Source organism: Diceros bicornis, chromosome 24, assembly GCF_020826845.1.
Source record: "Diceros bicornis minor isolate mBicDic1 chromosome 24, mDicBic1.mat.cur, whole genome shotgun sequence".
Lineage (NCBI taxonomy): Eukaryota > Metazoa > Chordata > Mammalia > Perissodactyla > Rhinocerotidae > Diceros > Diceros bicornis.
The window spans coordinates 5,259,888-5,281,994 of NC_080763.1; the positions used below are offsets into that span (position 1 = coordinate 5,259,888).

Genomic DNA, 22,107 nt, shown 5'->3' on the forward strand with positions numbered 1-22,107 from the left:
AAATTACTATTTTTTCTGGTTCTGGTTTAAATTATGCTTAATAGCTTCAAAACTTACTCATGTGTCTCAGGGAGGAGAGAGAAGAAATCTCAGACTATATTTTCCAGGTATTAGAATCCTCATTAATATGAGCAGCTGGACATTATTTGGAGGGGGCAAATGAACAGACTAGAGTGTTAGGACTTTTCTACTTATGAAAAGATACTGCACAGCTTACTTTCCTAGCTTTGACAATTTGCCTTCAAATCTAATGATTAGGCATGTGTCCACTGTCAATAAGAAAATGGAGACCTGATCACAAAGTGGGGAAGAAATCTAGCAAGAGAAGGACTGATTAGAAGTGGTAAGATATTTAAGAACTCTAAAGTTCCTTAAGAGGCACAACCAGACTTCTCCTCTAGATTAGGACCCATTTGCTTCTCCAAATCCTAGGGAAAATTTAGTGCTAAAGAAATGAGGCTTTTCTCCAGATTGCACGAAAGGAACAAAATTCAGCAGTGGCTACTGTCTATGTAGAATAAAAAACAACTATTGGTGAATCTTATTATTTAATGCAACGATGTGTGTCTTTTCCCCCTACATATAACAGTTTGTAAATAGCTGTTTAGACTTTAGACCAATGATTGGTATCCTACATAGTGTTGAGAAGCCAGATTAAATCTCACTCCTTCCAAGAGGTCTTCTCTGATGTTCCTCCAAACACGTACAATCTCACCCTCCTCTAACATATATAGACCATATGTATCCGTATCTTTCCACCTTGAGCTGTATTCTACTAATTTTGGTCTCTTCCACATTATCCTAAGAGTAATCAAAGGTCTGTCAAATAAATCAATGAGATTCAGGAAGCAAAAAAAAACAGGCAATGTCTCGAGCTTTTGTTATTCAATTCTTATTTAGATCAGGAGTGAATACACAGCCAACGAGAGACCATATCTTAAAAACAGCAGATCACCAGTGACTACCTAATTTACAAATCCAACTGCCTGTGTTCAAACTTCATCCCTCTTGACTCATCGATCATTCTCTTCTTTAGATCACCCCTCCTTCAGCTTCTGTCCTGTTCTAGTTCTCCTGCCACCCTGACCTACCACTGGTCCCTGACTCTTGCCCACCTGAAGGTGTTCTCCAGACCTCACTTTCATAATTTATATGTCTTTATTGGGTGGTCTCATTTAGTCCTACAGCTTAAACACCCAGCCATACTCCCAATAGCATATCCTGAATCCACACCTCAGCATGGATCTCCATCCTGATTTTCAAATTTTTATTCCCAACTGTCTGTTACCCAGGTGGCCCAAACAAGCTTAAAAAAAAAGTGTTATTAATAAGCACCCACTTAGGCACATTCCTTTTCTTGCCTTCCACATCTCTTTTAGCAGCAGCACAATTTATATGGTTGCTCAAACTAATTTATCTTCAGAATCATCTTATCTCTGACTCTTCAATTTCCTTCACCCCTCACTGTCTACTTGGTCACCTATCAAATTTATCTCCTAAGATGTCTTACCCCTATTTCTTCCTTTTAAACCCTCTGCCTCAGTCCACTTATCCTTTCTCACCTATTCTATCACGACAATCTCACAGCTGGTCTTCCTACCTATAAATTCGCCCCTTTCCAGACTATAATCGCAAGCTTTTCCTGGATTATTATTTTGATAATGGTACAACCTCATTTATAAGCCTCCCTTGACTCTCCATATCCAACAGGACAAATGCCCAATTCTTGGGCACAGCGTTCACTGTTCAGTCTGGCCCCACCTGCTTTCCTAGTTTCATCCCATGTCAACCTACCTATAGCTACATGGAGAGACCTGATCTTCATCTTCTGAGCTACTCTTATGTCATTCCCACCTCCTACCAACTAGTTAAGTGAATAAAGGGACTATGGGGAAAGGGTTATTTTAGTCATTTAAACTCTCAAAGAATTGCTTCTCGGCCTTTTGCCTAAGATCAAGTGTCATGTCTTAAAGAAAATTCCCGTTAAAAGGAACTATTCCTGTACATCAAGTCAGGATAATAAATTTACCTTTTTTGACTGGTACTGTGGTATGGATAAAAGAAAATAAGGCTTATCAGGTCTATAAAGACCCACTTTAAATACTCCTCGTTCAGCTTTCTCTCTGTCTTCTTTCAATTTTTTAAGTTGTTTTTCTTCCTTGTATTTCTGGAGCATTTGTCTTCGTTGATCACTTAGAAGAGATTTCAGTGACCCTAAGTGGCAGGAAAAACAGTATATAAAACATTTCAGATAAAAAGTTACACAAATGTCTAAAATATCATTGTCTCACTTCAACTGCTGTTAAAAACGCTTTCAGTAAATTCTTGTTAATTCCTTAGCACTCTAACCAGAAGTTATTTCAACCCCTATTCTTTTAAAGTTTCTCTTCCTTTTGCCTTCTTTTGTTCGCATATTAATTAATTGCTTGCTATGTATGAAGCATGCATTACCTCAGTTTTAAATTAATTAACTTCTATGATCACCAGCCTCCATCTGACCTCCAGTGATTCTCACCTCCTGGTAGCCATGCCCTGTGTTGCCCCTCCACACTGAATAGGGCTGAGGAAAGTGTGGGAATGGTGGGGTGTGGCTTCTAAGACTAGCTCATTCAAGACAGCACATCTTTGGCCCTGCTCTCTCTTGGATCACTTGCACTGGGGGAAGTCAGCGGCCATGTGGAGGCTTAAGGAGACTCCAGCAGCCTATGGAGACGGCCACATGACAGAGCTAAGGCCTCCTGCCAAAAGCCAGCAGCAGCTTGCCAGTCATGCGAGTGAGCCATCTGGGAGCAGCTCCTGCAGCTTCAGTTCAGCCTTCAGATGTGTCCCTGGATGGCACCTCGACTGCAACCTGCATCACCAGCTGGCTGAGCCGCACCCAAATTCCTGACCCACACAATTGTGTGAAATCATAAATGTTTGTTGTTCTAAGCCACTAAGTTTTGGGGTAACTAATACAACTTTTCCTTTGATATTAAGGCTGTTTGTCAGTTTCTTTAGCTCCCACCTATGATTCTCAAACTTAGGTTTCATGTTTATTTAAACTGGTTTGAAAAATATGAGTGGCTACTATGTGCCAGACATTTTTAGGCAGTAAGAATAAGTAAGAGAATTTCTGCCCTCTAAGGGCTCACAATATCATGCAGGAGATGAACAGTTTCAATTTGGTTTACCATGGAATAAATAGCATGAGAATGCACACCATAGAGAAGCAGTATAAACCTGTCTGGGGAGATCCAGAAAGGCTTCTCAGAAGAGAGACTACCTGTGAAGGTTTCTGAAGAATGAGTATACGTTTGCCCACTGGGTGAGGGTTAAAAATAATCCAGGGAGATTAAGTGCACAACTCAGTAAATTTACTAAAAAAAGCATTTACCTAAATGGGTGGATTTTATGGTATGTAAATTATACCTCAAAAAGTTGTTTAAAACAATAATCCAGGCAAAGAACAGAACATGCAAGAGCTCAGATGACGAAGTAGTCAACATCAACATCAACAAAACGCCTGTATCCTCGACTTCCCTGAATGTCCCCTTCATCTCTTGATCTAACTGAAACCTGGCCCTCCCCTGAAGACACTGCTTCCCGAGCTGTCCTCTCAAGTGGTTGACTCTTTTCTTCTCCCACACTGGTAATATCACTGGGCCCAAAGTGGGGAGGTGTCCTCGTCACTGCTTCTCAGTTATTTCTTCCTCTTCACTACAAGAGTCCAGCTTTATATTTCATGTCATCAGATCATACTAGACAGTACCCCAATTAGTCATCTGTAGACCCTCCAGGTTTCCCCCTCATTCCTCGAAGGCTTTAGCTCCCAGCTCACTGTTGCTGCCTCCATCACTATTTTTGTATAAATCTTGATGACCCCTCCAATTCCCTGCCTCTCAATTCTTAGGTTTCCTTTTCTCCAATGATCTTGCTTTTACTATACCTCAGCTACCCATTCCCCTGGTCACACTCGTACCAATATTTCAACCATTTTCATTCCATGGCATACATAAAAAATAACATTTACCCAATACACCAGAGCAAACAGAGGCTGCTTGTGATCGAATGCATCCAGTCAGAGAGAGAGCTCTGACCAACCCAGGCCCTGCCAGAAACTTCAAGGGCTAAGAGGACCAATGTCTTGTCACACCTGTATTCATTTGTGAGGCAACTAGGCACTTGAGACCTCATCATTACTAATAAGAACTGTCCCTACTTCATAAGCCAAATTTCAAGCAATCCACTCTGACAACCATATCTTATCTTTCTAACAACTGTTTGGCCCCACCAGTACCTACCCTTTACTGATCTACACTCATCTTTTTACTGTGTCTCACCTTCCTTGTGTTCTCAAGTTTATTCTTATCCAATTTAGATTCCATGATTCATCATCAGAATCACTACTTCAACTTTTTGACTCCTCTCTTAGAGTTGTACCCTGGCAAAATTCCAACTCTGATTAAATGCCACTCTCTGCTTACTTCCCACCTGCAATGCTCACCTGAATGTGGCTGGAAAGGCATGCTACCTCATCTCTCACTCTTCATGACTACAAACCTCAGTTGGACCCTACACTTCCCTATTTCATCACTCTCTCTCTCTCTGGAATTATTATTTCACACATTATCCTCTCCTCAAACCTGAAACAGCTCCTCTCCCATCTGCGTTCAAAGCTCCCACCCGGGCATCTGGGCCCACAGACTTTGCCTTCCCCTCTAGATGGGCTGAGAGAGCTCCTACATAAGGCCAACCCCTCCACCTAGCTCCAGATTCTATTCCTTCTCACCTACTCAAGGACATTCTTCCAGCAATTTACCCTCGCACTCCCCTATTTCTCTCTTTATACTGGGGTGTTGCCATCATAAAGTTACAAACATGCAGTAATTCCTCCCAACCAACATCCTCATCTAGCTGCTTGCCTCATTTCTCCATTTCCATTTAAGGCAAAACTGTTCAAGAGAGGTCCCCACATCCCTATGTCCAGTTCTCCTTTTGTCCCCCTCACTTTTTATAAAATTATGAAAAACTTCAAATACACAAAGTAGAATATAATGGACGCCCATATACCTACAACCCAAATTCAACACTTATCAACATTTTGCTGCACGTGACTTTTTTCACTTGAAGTTATCTGAAAATAAATTCTACTCACAAAATTTTATCCATAAATATTTCAGTATACACCTCTAAAAATAAAGACACTTTCTTTCATAACCACAATACCATTATCACACCTAAAAAGTCAGCAGTAATTCCATGTTATCATCTACTACAGCGACCAGATTTAGACTTCTCTGTTTGTTTTAAATAGGTCTTTCTTTTTTTAACCATTGGTTTGTTCAAACCAGGAATGAAGCAAGATCCACACATTGTATCTGGATGTCTTTTAAGTCTCTTCATCTAAAACAGATCCTTCTCCTCACCCTTTTTTCCAGGCCATTATCTTGTTGACAAAAGCTAGTCAGTTGTCCTATAGAATGTCCTGCACTCTACATTTGTCTGTTTGGTTTCTCATATTTCTTATTCATTCCTCTAGCCCTCATATTTTCTATAAATTGAAAATATCTAAGGGTTTGATTAGACTCAAGTTCAAACTTTGGGGCAAGAAAACATCCTAGGTGGTGCTGCCATTCTCTTTTTTTTTTCTCTCTTTGTGAGGAAGATCAGCCCTGAGCTAACATCCATGCCAATCCTCCTCTTTTTGCTGAGGAAGACTGGCCCTGAGCTAATATCTGTGCCCATCTTCTTCCACTTTATGTGGGACGCCACCACAGCATGCCCTGACAAGCAGTGCATCAGTGCACGCCTGGGATCCGAACTCGGGTCACCAGCAGCGGAGCGCACACACTTAACCGCTATGCCATGGGGCGGCCCCAACCATTCTCTCTTGAACCCATTCCAATCCGGCTTTCACTCCCTGAACCTCACTCCACCAAAACTACACATCAAGATCACCAGCGACCCCCAGAGTGAAGTTCAAATTCTCACTTCTAATATTACTTGACCTCACAAGCAGCACCGCATAATCAGTCTGTCCTCTGTGATATGCTTGCTTCACTTGGTTTCTAAGACACCACACTCTTCTGGTTGTCCTCTTACTTTACTTTGCATTGCTCCTCAGGTCTTTGCTAGTTTCCCCTCATGTCCTCACCGTCTAAATGTTGGAGTGCTTACTCCTCTTCTCTCCTTTTTCCACAGCAAAACTCTGGGTAATCACATCTGGTCTTATAGCTTCAAACACCATGTATCAGGTGACAACCCCTGACTTTATATCTCCAGCTTGGACTTCTCTGATGAATTCACTTTGTATAACCAACTACCTTTTCAACATCTCTTATAAGTCTAATAGGCATCTCAAATTTAACACATCCAAAAGTGAACTCTTAATCTTACTACTCCCCCCAAAATGGTTCCTCTCTCTGTCTTTTACAGTTTAGTAAATGGCCACTCCATATTTTTGGTTGCTCAGGCCAAAAACCTTGGAATCATCCTGACTTCTCTTTATCAACCTACATCCACTCCATTAGGAAATCCTTTTGGTTCAAACTTCAAAATATATCCAGAATGCAACCACCCACCATTGCTGTTATGACTGTGATCAACCATCAACTAAACTATTGCAGTAGGCTCCTAACTGGTCTCCCCAAGGCCATGCTTGTCACCCTACAATCTATAAGTGATGAATTTAAAACATAAATCAGATTATATAAACACATTAATCCAATAATGGCTTCTCATCTCAGAGTAAAAGCTAATCTCTTTATAAAGATGGCCCTCAGGCTCTACGGGAACTGTCCAGTGTCGTGTCCCGCCCCCGCCCCTTCTTCTCTAGCTGTGCTCACCTACTTGCTCTCTCTGGAACATGCTAGGCCTACTCCCAGCTCTAGACCTTTGCAAATGGAAAATAAAGGATATTTTAATAGCATATTGACAGAGTTAGACTTTTATTTGAGAGATTTTGGTCAAGGGATGCAATATTTGAGAAGGCTAGAGTAGAAACAAGGAGCCAACGTAGGAGGCAATAATATCACCTCTTCTCAGACAAAAAATGTCTTTTTTTTTTTTCTTGAGGAAGATCAGCCCTGAGCTAACATCCATGCTAATGCTCCTCTTTTTGCTGAGGAAGACCGGCTCTGAGCTAACGTCTATTGCCAAGCCTCCTCCTTTTTTCCCCAAAGCCCCAGTAGACAGTTGTATGTCATAGTTGCACATCCTTCTAGTTGCTGTATCTGGGATGCGGCGTCAGCATGGCCGGAGAAGTGGTGCGTCGGTGCGCGCCCGGATCCGAACCTGGGCCGCCAGTAGTGGAGCGCGCTCACTTAACCGCTAAGCCACAGGCCGGCCCTAGCTCTTCCTTTAAAGGTCATCCAGTACCATTCTACGGCCCCGTTTTCATTTCCTCCCAATTCCTAAGAGATGTTATTCTTTACTTTCTCTCCCGAAGCTACCAACCCATTTCCTTTGACCTTCAAACATGCACTGATCACCTCATCTCAAAAATAAAAACAACCCTAAGACACTCTCGTCAAATTCTTTTCTCTTGCTTTCCTTCAGAATCACAAAAATGATAAATCTGGAAGAAATATCTCAGCTCAACCCCCTTTTACAGAATCCATTAAGCTTGACTACGTTGAATGTCTTGTACATGCTGCATATTACACTGGTCCTGGAAAGTGACAAAATTGAAGCAGTGAACAGTTAAACAATTTGACATCTCATTTCTTTCTCTATAAAACTTCTATTTTAACGTCCCCAATTTATCTCATCAACAGTTATCTTATTCAAACTCCAGAAGTGAGAACTTTAGGATTCCTATAAGGCAATATAGATAATAAAGAGGTATAATACTCCACAGGTGAATGGCTTTAGCCTACTTAGGAACATTCACAGCCTTTACCTTAAATAGATAGTATTTAGTTGTAGAAAACACCAAGTTATTTAGAATGGTATTTCAAAACTCCATTCTTCTGGTCAAGGTTGGTTTTTTTGGGTGAAGAAAATTGGCCCTGAGCTAATATCTGTTGCCAATCTTCCTCTTTTTTGCATGCAGAATGCCGCCAGAGCACGGCTTGATGAGCAGTATGTAGGTCCATGCCCAGGATCCAAGCCCACGAACACCGGGCCACCAAAGTGGAGTGTGCAAACCTAACCACTACACCACCCGGCCAGCCCCTGGTCAAGATTTTTTTTAACCTCAGGTATTGAGCCAACTTTCATTCACTCTTCAAAGCACTTAAAATTACAAAAGATCTTTACTTACTTGGCTTGACACTGATCTTTTCCGGAATTAACTCTTCAGACATCTCATCTAATTCGAGATTTCTACCTTCCAAAGTTGGAATGTTGACATCTTTCAAACCAAAGTGTCTTTTTTGTTCATATTCCTTATGTCTGTTTGCTTTCTGAGATAAAGATTTCCCATGAGCAATTTTAGTTCTAATCATGTCAATACTTAAATCCTTTCTTTGTTGACCGGCAAAATGTGACGAAGCCATCCTGTCAGGGAAAAGAAAGATAGACCAACTTATATAGATTTTCCTACTATTTAAAAAATTAAGATTCCAGTTTATCTCCTGTCCCACCTCAAAGCCTTATGAAATAAAAATTTTTAAGTACTAAATGGAATAAATATGTGACACTGAAGAGTGGGAAGAAAGTTATCAAAAAATAAGACACCACCACCTACTTTGGGGTCCTATATAGGGCCTTGCTTTACAGATGAAGTGAAGCCCAGGATACTACGGTCCATAGCATAAACAAGAGCCTCTAGGCTTACTGTACAGAACATTACAAAACAACGAGTGCGAGGTAAAGGTGAGAATAGGGAAGGAAGTGAAGGACAGTATACAGAATCATTTCCTAATCTTCCCCTGGTGATGAATGCAGGCAGCCTGGAATTTTTTCCCAAGACAAAACACAAAACAAACAAAAACACACGAGATGCCTATTAGACAGATAGGGATGATAAGCAGGCAGTTTGGATATACACAATTGAGAAAAAGATGGGTTTTCAGAAGAATTAGCATGGTGATATAGAAGGATAACCATATCAGTTTGCCCTTGTGAGGGCAGAATAAAATTATTTTCAACCATGTTAGAAATCATACAGTTTACTTAGCACATACCCTTTTCTTAGAAAGATTCTTGAGAATGTATTCAAGCAAAACAAGGGAAAAGGACAAGAAACAGGATGTCATATGTTCTAAGAAATCCTGGATCCAAATGAGGAAAAGAATAAAGGAAAACAGGAAGTCTAAGGGGGTCACCTATGCAGCGGGTATAGAAAACAAGCAAGCCTAACTGAAGAGGATTGAGTCTCCAGAAGTCTTGCCAGCTTAAAAGAAAAAAAAGAAAGAAAAAGGGGAGGGTCTACCATTAGGAAGTTAAAAAAGTTATAAGCACACCATACTCTTCAACAACAAGAATAACTGAGACATCCACTAGAAGACTCCAGATAAAAGAAAAATCTGTACAAGAAATGCAACAAATTAAAATGTTACCTTATTTTAAGCAATCAACAGAGTATATAAAAAATGAGAATTCGTCTGACCTGGATGCTAATAACATTCTCCTTTAAGAGCCCAGGAGAAGTAACAAAGGACTGTGCTTTTCATCAAGCACTCTCTTCTACTACTTGATTTGCCACCTCCTGCAAGTATTAATTTGCTAATTAAAGAAATTATTAATTTGCTAACCAATCAAAGAAAAAAGTTATTTTAAAGTACCACATAGCTCTATACACAGCAAAGAGAGAGAAAGAGCGAGCATGCACAAGAGTGAGAGTTAATACTAAAGGCATATTTAATTATCACCTAAACTCTAACAGGTGGTTAGTATTATCGCTGTTATACAGGTGAGGGAAATTAACCGCCCACGTTAGCACACCGAACAGGTGGTGGAGCTGGGATCTCAAGCCAGGCAACCTGGCTCTTCACATACGGTACATCTAAATTCCCTTTTTTAGCTGACTGGAGCTTCTTCCAGCTTGAAAGTCTAGAATACCTTAGTCTTGCTTGCCTAGAGGTTCTCAACCAGGGCGGTGTGAGTTGTCACAGGCTCTGGGAGCAGCTACCGGAGTTAATGTCAGGGCCAACCATGCTAAGTATTGTCCCAAAGGCCAATCACGGCCCGGGGGTGAAACGCTGACTGCTACATAGATCATGGCAACAAACATTTACTCTTCTGGAGGACTGAGTCATCAGCTCCGGGAAGGACAGGTAACCGGGTCCTAGGGGAGCCTCCCCCGAGCGGCGTCAAGCTCGCCGCCGCCGGACCTCAGACCCTTCTAGACCTTCTAGAAGGAGGCGAGCCAGCGCCCTTCCTCCAGCTGCCAGCACCCACCTACCTGAGGCAGCTTCTACTGTGAAACGTCAACCAAACCAAAAGTAAAGGAACGCTCCGGGTCTGGAGGACCGCCGCCGCCTCCGAAGCAGGACGCCCACAACCGAGCCCCGGCAGAATTCAAACTTCCCGCACTCAGCCTCTGATTGGAGAACTTCTGAGCAACACCTCCGGGAAAGGGGCCCGCCCCTTCCCTCCGACGAGGTTTGCGATTGGTTCGTTTCTTGCGCTACTCGAATTGATTGAAAGGTGAACGGACGCTTCAAAGGCGGGGTGTGAGCGGAAGCAATGGGCGGGTCCGCGACGCGATTATGGGTGAGGGGCGGAGCGCTCTGGAGCGGGGCGAGGGCCGCCAGGGGCGCGGCTCAGGCCACGCGGTCTCCGGGGGCGCGCCGGAGCTCCCAGGGCCCCGAGCATCCGAGGGAGGATGAATGCGATCAGACGGAGGAGAAGGGACTGGAGTTTGCAGGGCTTTTTAACGTCCTTGTTTAGTCACATCCAGCGGAGCGTGTTGGAATGTTTTCTTCACTTAACGTTTTTTAAAAGGGGTTTACCATGCCACATTTCTCCTTACATCGTTGAGTGTTACTTTCCAACGTCGCCAGTCTTTTTTTTTCCTCGTCCATTTTTTTATTGAGATAATATTTAAATACAGTGAAAAGGACTTTTTTTTTTTTGAGGAAGATTGGACCTGAGCTAACATCTGCCAATCCTCCTCTTTTTTTTGTTTTTTTTGCTGAGGAAGACTGGCCCTGGGCTAACATCCATACCCATCTTCCTCTATTTTATATGGGACACGGCCACAGAATGGCATGACAAGTGGTGCCTCGCTGAGCACGGGGGATCGTCGCCCCCCCCCCCACCACTGCAGTGGAGCGCATGCAGTTAACCCCTTGTGCTGCCCGGCTTGCCCCAGGACTTTTTTTTTAGTATAGGATTTGATGAGTTTTCTAAACATAAACAGCTGGGTAACCACCACCCAATTGGGATACAGAGCATTTCCATGACCCAAGAGTTCCCTCATCCCCTTTCCATTCACCCACCCCTTAGGCAGGCTGCCCCTGCTCTGATTTCCATCACCATAAAAATAAAGGACGTAGGTACTCTTTCCGGGTGGGCCTTCTTTCGCTAAGCATAATGTTTTCCAGATCCATCCCTACTGTTGCGTGAATCAGGAGTTTGCTGTTTTTATTGCTGAAAAGTATCCCGCTGAATACTTGGTTTATCCACTCACCCGTTGATGGACATTTGGATTGTTTCAGTTTTTAGCTATTGTGAATAAACATGTGTGGAAATGTATAAACAGAAACCTCAATAAATTGGAGTCCATGGGCAGGCGGCCCGTGGCTTAGCAGTTAAGTGCTCCCGCTCCTCTGCTGCTGGCGGCGGGCGGTTCGGATCCTGGGCACGCACCGATGGACCGCTTCTCTGGCCATGCTGAGGCCGCAGCCCACGTACAGCAACTAGAAGGATGTGCAGCTATGACATACAACTATCTACTGAGGCTTTGGGGGGAAAAAATAAAATAAAATTATTAAAAAAAAAAAAATTGGAGTCCAGGGGCCAAAAGGAGGAGCTCTCACACCCTACCTCCATAGCGGAGCCCAACAGGAAGAAGACAGACTTCCTCTTCTTGACCAGGAAGCTCAGCCAATGAGAGACTGTCACAACTCAGCCAGTGAGATGCTACTCCACCTCTGGACTCTTTGTTTTTAATAGCCCTCCTAACTTCCTCTTCCTTCCATAAAAGAGTTTCTCCTCCCCTTGCTGCTAGGGACTTGCATGTGGCTCACCATGGTTGTAGACTTGGAATTGCAATTCTTTGTTGGTCCTGAATAAACCTGTTTTTGCTGGAGAAATAACTGGGTGTCTGTTTGCTTAAGGTCAACAGTTGCTATAAACATTCTTGTACAAGTCTTCTTTGTAGGCATGTTTTTATTTTCTCTTGGGGAAATATAGGTGTGGTATTTCTGAGTCATTCTGGGTATGCCTAATTTAAGAAGAGATTGCCAAGCAGTTTTCCAAAAGAAAGCCGGTACATTGTTAGGAATGGAGAGGGTCATGGTGCAATGATAAAAGATTCTATTCACAAAGCTAGTGATTTGAAACATGTATGCATCTAACAAAATACCCTCACAATTGATGAAGCAAAAATTTACAGAACTACAGAAAAAAATTGGTAAATCCACCATTATTGTGATTGAACACACCTCTCTCAGTATTGATTGACCAAACAGACACAATTTATCAATGATATATAGAGAGTCTTAACAAAACGACTGACCAACTTGACCAAAGGAACACTCAACAGAGAATACGTGTTGTCCTTCAGCGCATGTGGAAGAGTGACAAATGGTCACACTCTAGGCCATGGAGAAAGCTTCAACAAACTTCATAGACCCAATAAAGTGAGAAATTTAGAGCAAAAACGTTAATTTAAAATCCCTGTTTAATAACTTCTGGGTTTAAGAAGAACTTATGATGGAAAATTCAAATGTCTAAAACTAAAAGATAATGAAAAAGCAAATCAAAACTTGTGGGATATGGCAAAAGAGGCGCTTTGAAAGAAATTTTAAGTGCTTATATTAGAAAAGAAGAAAGTCTTAAAATTAGTGAGATATGTGTCTCTCTTAAGAAATTAGAAAAATAATAACCAAGTAAAGTCAAAGAAAATAGAAAGAGATAATAAAAGAAAGAAGAGAAAGCCGTGAAATAGAAAGTGAAGATACCATAGGAAAATCAACAAAGTTAAAACTTCATTCTTTGAAATAATTAAAATAGAGGAAACTCTAGCAAGATTGATCAAAAAAAGAAGACATAATATCATGAATGAGAATACACAAATCAGACTATATTGGTTATCCATTGCAGTGTAAGAAATTATCCCAAAATTTATAAAGTAAAACAACAATCATTTTTTTGCTCTTGATTCAATGGGTCAGGAATTTGGGCAGATGTCAGTGGGACAATTCATCTCTGCCTCATGTCTGTGTTCTCAGCTGGATTGGCTTGAAAGGCCAGGCACTGGCTGGGTTGGGTAGAGATCTCTTTTCTAATTCTCTCATCTCATTCTCCCATGAGAGTCAGAGGATCCAAGATGGTCTCATTCATCTTTGTGGGGCCATGTTGCTGACCATCGAGTGGGGCCATTCTCTCTACATGGTTAGTCTCTCATTTTCCAGCAGATTCTCCCTTTGGTCTCTCTCCAGCAGACTAGCTTGGACTTCTTTACATGGTAGCTGGGTTTCTTCTTGGCATAAGTGGAAGACCTCATACGACCTGGATTTGGAAGACCCAGATTGTCACTTCTACCTCATTCTATAGGTCAAAGCAAATCCCAGGGCCAGCCCAGATTCAAGGGGCTTGAATCCTGATAGGACGAGTAGCAAAGTCACATTCAAAGGGGAGTGTGCACAGGGAGGAATGATTCATTGGGAGCCATTTTTGGCAATCCACAACAGAGCCATCATTACAGATAAAGAATTAAAAAGATAAGAGAATACCATCAAGAGCAATATGCCAATTTTAAAAACTTAAATTAATGGATAAATTCAATAAAAAGCTTAAATAGTCCTGCAACTAATTAAAGAAGTTAAAACCGTGGTTACAAATCTTCCCATAAAGGAAACACTAGGCCCAAATGGGTTTATAGACAATAAGTTCTAGCTAAGAGGTTCTTCCTCCAACTCGGTTCATTGTAAAATTCAATATAGGAAGGAAAGCATGCATAAAGAGTGCGATCTTCCTCACTAAAGATAGCACCTAGAGCCTCTAAGGTTCCCACTATAGGTGGTGGCAGCTGGTCTTTGCAGCACCTACTTAATCTCCCTGAAATAGATCATCCCTTAGGAGTCTTTAGTCCACATGGTTGGTCCATTGATTCCTTGTAACTGAAACAAGCCTGCTTTATTTCAAACAGGAGTTTTTTAAGCGCTAGGGGATTATAAAAGGAAAATACCTGTCGTGCTGTATTTCTTAAACGTCTTCCATTGAGGAGACCTAAGGGTAGAAGAGTTCGTGGTATCTTCAGTGATCTGAGGCAGCAAAGTGGTCCATCACATTCTAAAGTTAGTCGAACTCGCATGTTTTTCCTTAAAAACTATAGTCATGCATTTTTCTTCATAACATGTGAAGTCTATATGGAATTTATTTTAATATTAAAGTTGTAGGGCCAGCCCCGTGGCTTAGCGGTTAAGTGCGCGCGCTGCACTACTGGCGGCCCGGGTTTGGATCCCAGGAGCGCACCGACGCACCACTTCTCCGGCCATGCTGAGGCCGCGTCCCACATACAGCAACTAGAAGGATGTGCAGCTATGACATACAACTATCTACTGGGGCTTTGGGGGAAAAAAAAAAGGAGGAGGATTGGCGATGGATGTTAGCTCAGAGCCGGTCTTCCTCAGCAAAAAGAGGAGGATTAGCATGGATGTTAGCTCAGGGCTGATCTTCCTCATAAAAAAAATAATAATAAATAAATAAATAAAGTTGTATTTTATTCCCAAAATCTTCAGTGGAGGTAGATGCTCCAGGAGGAAGCCTCATAATTAATTATCCTGTGATTAGGTGTTTTCCTGTGAGAAGCGCGAAGATAATCTGATTTGCTACAGACCTGGTGCAGACCCAAGGGAACCCAGAAATAAAGAAATCTTGCATAATTTTTCCCTCTTCACCTTCTTGCCTCCCGTCATATTTTGGGCATATCTATTAAGCCCACCACCCAGAGTCTGTTCCCACAGGTCTAGACAAGACCTGTCTGCCTTCCTAGAGCTGGCCTGCACAGTTCTGTTTTCCTGATTGAAGAGCTACTTCTTCGTAAGGTATGTGGGATGATCTCATTCAGAGAAGGCTGTCTAAATGGAAATGTGGCTTTACTCTTTCAAACTTCAACAGGATAATCATGTTTTGACACAAGAAAACAACCTCCATATTTAATTGAGAAAAATGCACATATATAGTCAGGGGAGAGAGGTTCAGGTGTATAGTGTCATCTCGTTTTATTACAGTAAAATGAAAAATTCCTGGCAAAGAGTTGAAGCTGGATTTCAGTCTTAGCCATAACACTTATTGGATGTTTATCTTCGGGCAAATGGTGGCTCTGAACCTTAGTTTTCCCATATACAAATCATGGTAATGATAATATCTATCTACATACGTACTTGATAGAGTTGATAGGATGAAATGGAAACAGTGCATGTGAAAATGTTCTGAAAACTGTAAAGCTCTGTAAAGATAAAACCTGCTGTTGTTGTTAAAATATTTTTAATTGGAAAAAAATGGAAATGATGTTTATAAATAATATAGTCTACTTATGCTATTTTTCTTTTCTTTTTTTTTTTGGTGAGGAAGATTAGCCCTGAGCTAACATCCGTTGCAAATCCTCCTCTTTTTGCTGAGGCAGATTGGCCCTGGGCTAACATCCATGCCCATCTTGCTCTACTTTGTACGGGATGTGGCCACAGCATGGCTTGATAAGCAGTGCATTGGTCCATACTGGGGAGGCAAACCTGCACACCCCGGTCCCCGAAGCAGAGCATGCGAACTTAACCACTATGCCACTGGGCTGGCCCACAACACTATTTTTCCAAAATTACTAATTATGTTCTTCTGATGTAGGGTCTTTGGAAATATATGTTTCCTAACAGTGATTGTCTGGGGGTAATTGTTCCTTTTAACAAAATCGTAAATCGTGCTAGTAGTTTCAACCAACAAGACAGAGATAGAAGGAAATAGAGAGAACCTCTGGAGCAAAGTGAGTTATTAAATTTCTATGGAATTTTACTTATCTATGTTATATTTAAGCACTTCTAGGTTCAACTACATAGTGGAATTGGCAAAAAATGAGATTTTTGCCATTAGAAGGACACATTCTTCCCAGTTAAAGAAACATTTTTTTTTGTACTTATTAGTACAAGTTTGTAAAATTATTGTCCTTTCTATCAACTTTGTGCCATGTTTATGATACATTCTAACCTAAAATAACGATGACCTAAAATCAGAATAGCATCTCAGTATTGAAAATTAATGTCAGCAGCTATCGTAATAATAGAAACTCTGAAACAAAAAACTGTCAAGAAAGAGGCTGTGGGTCATAGTGCCACTTAAAAGTACATAAAAATTCTATTATTATTGTATTTTAGGGTAAATGAACACACATGTGTAGAAGAAATGCTATAAATAAATTCGTGATTTTCTTTGTGGCAGGGAAATTATGCCAAAATCATATTTATAACAATGAATTCAGGTGTGTGGATGGTGAATTATCTTTACAGAGCTGATGGCACTCTAAGTTAATATAATCATTTTGGAAACCACTTTGGCAGTATGCACCAAGAGCTAAAAAATCTTCAGAGCCTTTTTGACCCCAAAATGCCATATCTGATGATTTATCATAAAATCATATGCCTAAAGATGTTCACCAGTTTCCTGACAATGCAAAACTGGAAGCAATTTAAATGTCAGTGATGGGGGAATGGTTTAGTAAATAGTCTCATCTACATGATGGCATATTATGTAATCACTAAAACATAACTGTAAAAGCTAAATAACAACACAGAAAAATGCATATGACATACTGTTAGTGTTGAATGAAATGTACAATGCTTATTCACTGTTGAAAAAAGTAAACAGGCATACACCAAAATCGTAATAGCCATGTCAAAGTGGAGATAGAGAAGACTTTTTTCTTTCCTCTTTTCTTCACAATGTTTAATAGTAGGATGCTGTTACTTTGCAACTACAAATGTGTTACATTATTATCACAATAACCGTAAATTTCAGACATGTTCAGTGGTTACCTGGAGATTTGGAGATTACAAGATCTCCATGTGTTCACATAGTTTGGCAAGCGGGGCAATTGCTCCTCTACTCCGATCACACCACCAGTTTTAATACTCTAAAAGGGTATCATCAAACCGTAAAGAGTGGCCGGGGTGAGGGGGGGACAGGGAGGAACCCAACAACCTACAATTAACCAAATTGTAGCATTAATTTGTATTTATTGATTTACCTATTTTTTAATCAGTTATAGATCCTATCAAATTTAGACAACTGGTCATCTAATTTTTATTTTATTTATTTATTTATTTTGTGAGGAAGATCAGCCCTGAGCTAACATCCATGGTAATCCTCCTCTTTTTGCTGAGGAAGACCAGCTCTGAGCTAACATCTATTGCCAAGCCTCCTCCTTTTTCTTGCCCCCCCCAAGCCCCAGTAGATAGTTGTATGTCATAGTTGCACATCCTTCTAGTTGCTGTATGTGGGATGTGGCCTCAGCATGGCCAGAGAAGTGGTGTGTCGGTGCGCGCCCAGGGTTCCAAACCCGGGCTGCCAGTAGCGGAGCGCTCGCACTTAACCGCTAAGCCATGGGCCGGCCCTGGTCATCTAATTTTTAATTGTTTTGTGGAGCTTAATTCAACATTCATTGAGCCCTAAGTACCAAGTACTACATTATATTTGTATTGAGGACAATACAAATGAATAGGATACAGTTCTTGCTCTCAAATAGTTCTTCTAATGGTGAACTTGTAAAAAAAAATCTTGTGTTAAATTCAGAGGAGCTGTGGTGACGTCTTTCAGCATTAATCAACTACTTTTATCGAAACCATCACTTAATCAGCTAACCAGCAACTGCTTATTGAATGCCTACTATTAATGACTAAACTCAAATCAGTGAAATTTTAATGAACACTAATAACCTCTGAACATTGTGCTATTTTCAGTCTTTTAAACCATAGTAGTCTCTTATATTTTATAAAAAAACATCTTTTAGACGAGTACAGTCTCAGTTGGATACTGGTGAATTGTGTCCTCCATAAAAATCCCCAAACAATTCTTCCAAGAAGAGGAGTCTGCTGCTATCTGGAGCAATAGATTTATCAATGCTGCTTTTAAATATATTCACATAAGGGGGCCGGCCCCGTGGCATAGTGGTTAAGGTTTAGTGACCAGGGGTTTGTGGGTTCGGATCGTGGGCATGGACCTGTCGAGCCGCCCTGTGGAGGTATCCCACAGGAAAGGTGGAGGAAGATTGGCACAGATGTTAGCTCAGGGCCAATCTTCCTCTCATACACACACAAAAATTCATATAAGGAAGAAAATGAACGACATGGGAAAGTACTATCAAAGTAATGATAAGTTTTAAAGAAGCAGAATATAAAACTATAGTTTTAATCCAGTTTTGGAAAATAAAAATATTAATGTCTATTTATAATAATTGCTAGTAGTGAATAAGCTCTTGCTACGTGCCAGGCACTGTTCTGAAAGTGCTCTACCCATTGAATCCTCGTAAAAACCTTCTGAGGTAGGTAGGGCTAGGAAACTGAGACACAGAGGGCTAAGTAACTTGCCTTAAAGTAACCTGCCCCAGATCACACACAGAAAGTGGACGAAGAAAAAATATTTGAAGGAAATATTAAAATTCTAATTATTCTTAGATCTAGAGAGTGTAGTAATAGATCATTTTCATTTTCTTCTTTGGTTACATATTTTCCTAATTTTTCTACAATGAACTTAAATGGTTTTAATCATAAAATATTGACATTTTACAGTCAATAAAAATTGCTCAATAAAATAGTAGCAAAAGGAGTGCTATAAGCTAATATATTTCAATGAGCATGTAAAGAGCATTCGCAGAGACTATTTGATGACGTTTTCTTGTAGTGTGAATGTGGAAATGAAATGACTTAGGAAGTGCATCGATGAGTCAGATGCTCCTTGCAGTGAGTGTAAAAATCCTTAGGCTTGCATTTGAAGCCTGTTTCACACACACACCCTCCCATGGGGACACATGCTGTATAAGATGTAACTTTACACAAAACTTCTCCAGAATGAATCTGATACCTGCATCTCAATCCAGTCCTGATCTAGGGAAGCAGAGCATTACAGAGTCAGCAAGACTGCTACAGTGGCTGGTTTTTGACTCCAAGTCCCCACTTGAAAACACATCTTAAAGGGATAGCACTTCTTAAGGTCATGACTACTTGGCTACAGATTTGAATTCACACCTCTCTGGCTTCAATGTTTATGCTCTTTGTAGAACACCAGGCTGCCTCTCAAAATGATCATAGTGGCAGGCCCGGTGGCCTAGTGCTTAAATTCTGTGCACTCCCCTTTGACAGCCCAGGTTTGGTTCCTGGGCACGGACCTACACCACTCGTCAGTGGCCAGGCTGTGGCGGCAACCCACATACAAAATAGAGGAAGATTGGCACAGATGTTAGCTCAGGGTGAGTCTTCCTCAAGCAAAAACTGGAAGATTGGCAACAGATGTTAGCTCAAGGCCAGTCTTCCTCAGGAAAAAAAAAAGATCATATTATTTTTCTTTGACTCCTTTTACTCTGAAAATTGAAGATGTTAACACAATACTGAAGCAAGTATCAGTGAACACCTCAGAAAACATGCTGATTAAAATTGTGTACCCAACGATTCATAATTAGTCAAAGGCAGAACTGAAACACGAATGTGGGTGTACTTTTCCCTCTGCAAGATCTTCCTGAGGCACAAGCGAGATCTTCCTGAGGCACAAGCATGCCGGGCTCTGTGAGCTGGAGAGATAGGCCCTATGCTAACAGACTAATGTAGATACGAGGAGGGCTGCCTAGAGTCTGCCAAAACTCTTTAATGCTGACTCGGGCCACTTCTTTTTTTTTTTTTCCGTGAGGAAGATCAGCCCTGAGCTAACATCCATGCCAATCCTCCTCTTTTGCTGAGGAAGACTGGCCCTGGGCTAACAAATGTGCCCATCTTCCTCCACTTTATATGGGACACCGCCACAGCGTGGCCTGACAAGTGGTGCATCTGTGCGAGCCCGGGATCGGAACCCCAGCAGCCAGCAGCGGAGGGCACGCACTTAACTGCTACGCCACAGGGCCGGCCCCGGGCCACTTCTAATCATTTCTGTCTGAAGGAACCTGTGGTGTGTCTTACCTGTAATGGCATCTAATTTCAGGGAAGAGCTTTGAAAGACTTCTTTATAATTTCTTTGTGCCATTAGGGATGTACTTGGAAGCAGTAGAAGATGATGACCCCATTTCGCAGTGATGATAGAATCCCTGCAAAGGGGAGAGAACTGGGCTGGTCAGCAGCCCTGAGCTTAGATTTTGGGGAGCTCGGCCTGCTCTGCAGCTGAAGAGGAAAATTGGAATCGAAGAAAATTGAGAGTTTATTTAGTGTGGCAGAGAATTTGTGATTACAGAAAAGATGGGCTAGGAGAAAAAAGAACTAAGGATAATGTGAAGGTGTAAAATCTGCTTTTGTTAGTTACCACAAAGGGCATGGTGGTGAGAAAACTTGTTCCCTAGAATCACTGACCTGAGCTGTCCAACATGGCTGCCACCAGCCACGTGTGGCCATTGAGCACCTCAAATGTAGTGTGACTGAGGAACTGGCTTGTTAATTGTTTTTTTTTTTTTTTGTGAGGAAGATCAGCCCTGAGTTAACATCCGTGCTAATCCTTCTCTTTTTTTGCTGAGGAAGACTGGCTCTGAGCTAACATCTACTGCCAATCCTCCTCTTTTTTTTCCCCCAAAGCCCCAGTAGATAGTTGTATGTCGTAGTTGCACATCCTTCTAGTTGCTGTATGTGGGACGCGGCCTCAGCATGGCCGGAGAAGTGGTGTGCTGGTGCACGCCCGGGATCCGAACCCGGGCCGCCAGTAGCGGAGCGCGTGCACTTAACCACTAAGCCACGGGGCCGGCCCCCTGACTTGTTAATTTTACTTAATCTTAAGTAGTTTAAATTTGAATTTACAAACTGGTACTTGATTCAGTTATTGAAAAACTCTTAAGTACGTCTAGAACAACTTGGGTATTTGAATTTACTTTTTCAACTGGAAATTTTATGAAGTCTAAATACAAATCAAATATTCCAATGAAAGTCTAAAGTCCAAATTGAGATCTACTATACTGGATTTTGGAGATTTGGTATGAAAAAAGAAAGTGAAATGTCTAATTTAATATTTCTTTATGTTGATTCTGTGTTGAAATAACAATATTTTAGATATATTGAGTTATATTACTAAAATTAATTTCACTTGTTTCTTTCTAATGTGACTATTAGAAAAATTGTAATTGTACTTGTGGCTCACGTTACATTTCAATTGGAAAATGCTGTCATAGATTATGAGAAACTTGGCCATTTGAACTATCAGTGAGAATGGAATGTCTCACTCCTACTCAAGATCTGAGACCTGTGAGTTACTTTGACACAGGGAAGCAGCTCAATTTCCAACCCAGAGTTTCAGATAAGAGGTTTCTAGATTGTATTTCCAAGGAAACAGGTAATCAGACTAGAATATTCCTAACAGAACCTAAAATAATGTTTCCAATGGGAGGAGGCCAAGGCCATGTAAACAGTGTTTCTCCTCAGGCTATACAGCCTCTCTCCTTTGGAGTGATTCCTGCTTTGTTACCAGTGACATCCCTTGCTCTGCTTTGTTCCTGTTGCCTCCAGAACAATTACAGAGAAACCTCAATTGCTCAACTGTCCCTGCTTCATGGCAGCCCCAATCCACAGGTGATCCTTGCTTCCCCTGGTCACTCCCCAGAATCATTCAGCACAGGCCCACACCTTGAGGCAAGCCCCTCCCAGGTCACTCATGCCCAGACTCCCCAAGGTTCTCCTGAGAGCCCTCATGTTCTCCCTTGCACAGCAAGTAAATAAACCAAACTTCATTTAACTGCAAGTGTGCAATACCAAACCTCTTAATCTCAAGCTCCTGTGCCTGATGCGCAGTAAGCCAAACACTGAGACGTCGGTGCTTAGGGGCAGAGAAGGATTTATCCAA

General features: G+C 41.4%; 1 protein-coding gene across 5 annotated transcripts in view; it reads right to left on the bottom strand.

Annotated features, from left to right (window-relative positions):
• Positions 1–10,441, bottom strand: part of DLGAP5 (DLG associated protein 5) — a 34,667-nt gene extending 24,226 nt beyond the window's left edge. For 3 of the 5 annotated variants that reach the window (XM_058566970.1, XM_058566969.1, XM_058566971.1), the window contains exons 1-3: positions 10,331–10,440; positions 8,246–8,481; positions 2,030–2,214 (exon numbers count right to left, since the gene is read on the bottom strand). In XM_058566970.1, the coding sequence (XP_058422953.1) occupies positions 2,030–2,214; positions 8,246–8,480 (420 nt within the window). In that variant the 5' untranslated portion in view covers position 8,481; positions 10,331–10,440. Of the gene's footprint in view, positions 1–2,029; positions 2,215–8,245; positions 8,482–10,330 lie in introns of all 5 variants that reach the window. The other 2 variants (XR_009223680.1, XR_009223679.1) reach the window with 1 other exon arrangement.
• Between the last annotated feature and the right edge of the window lie 11,666 nt (positions 10,442–22,107).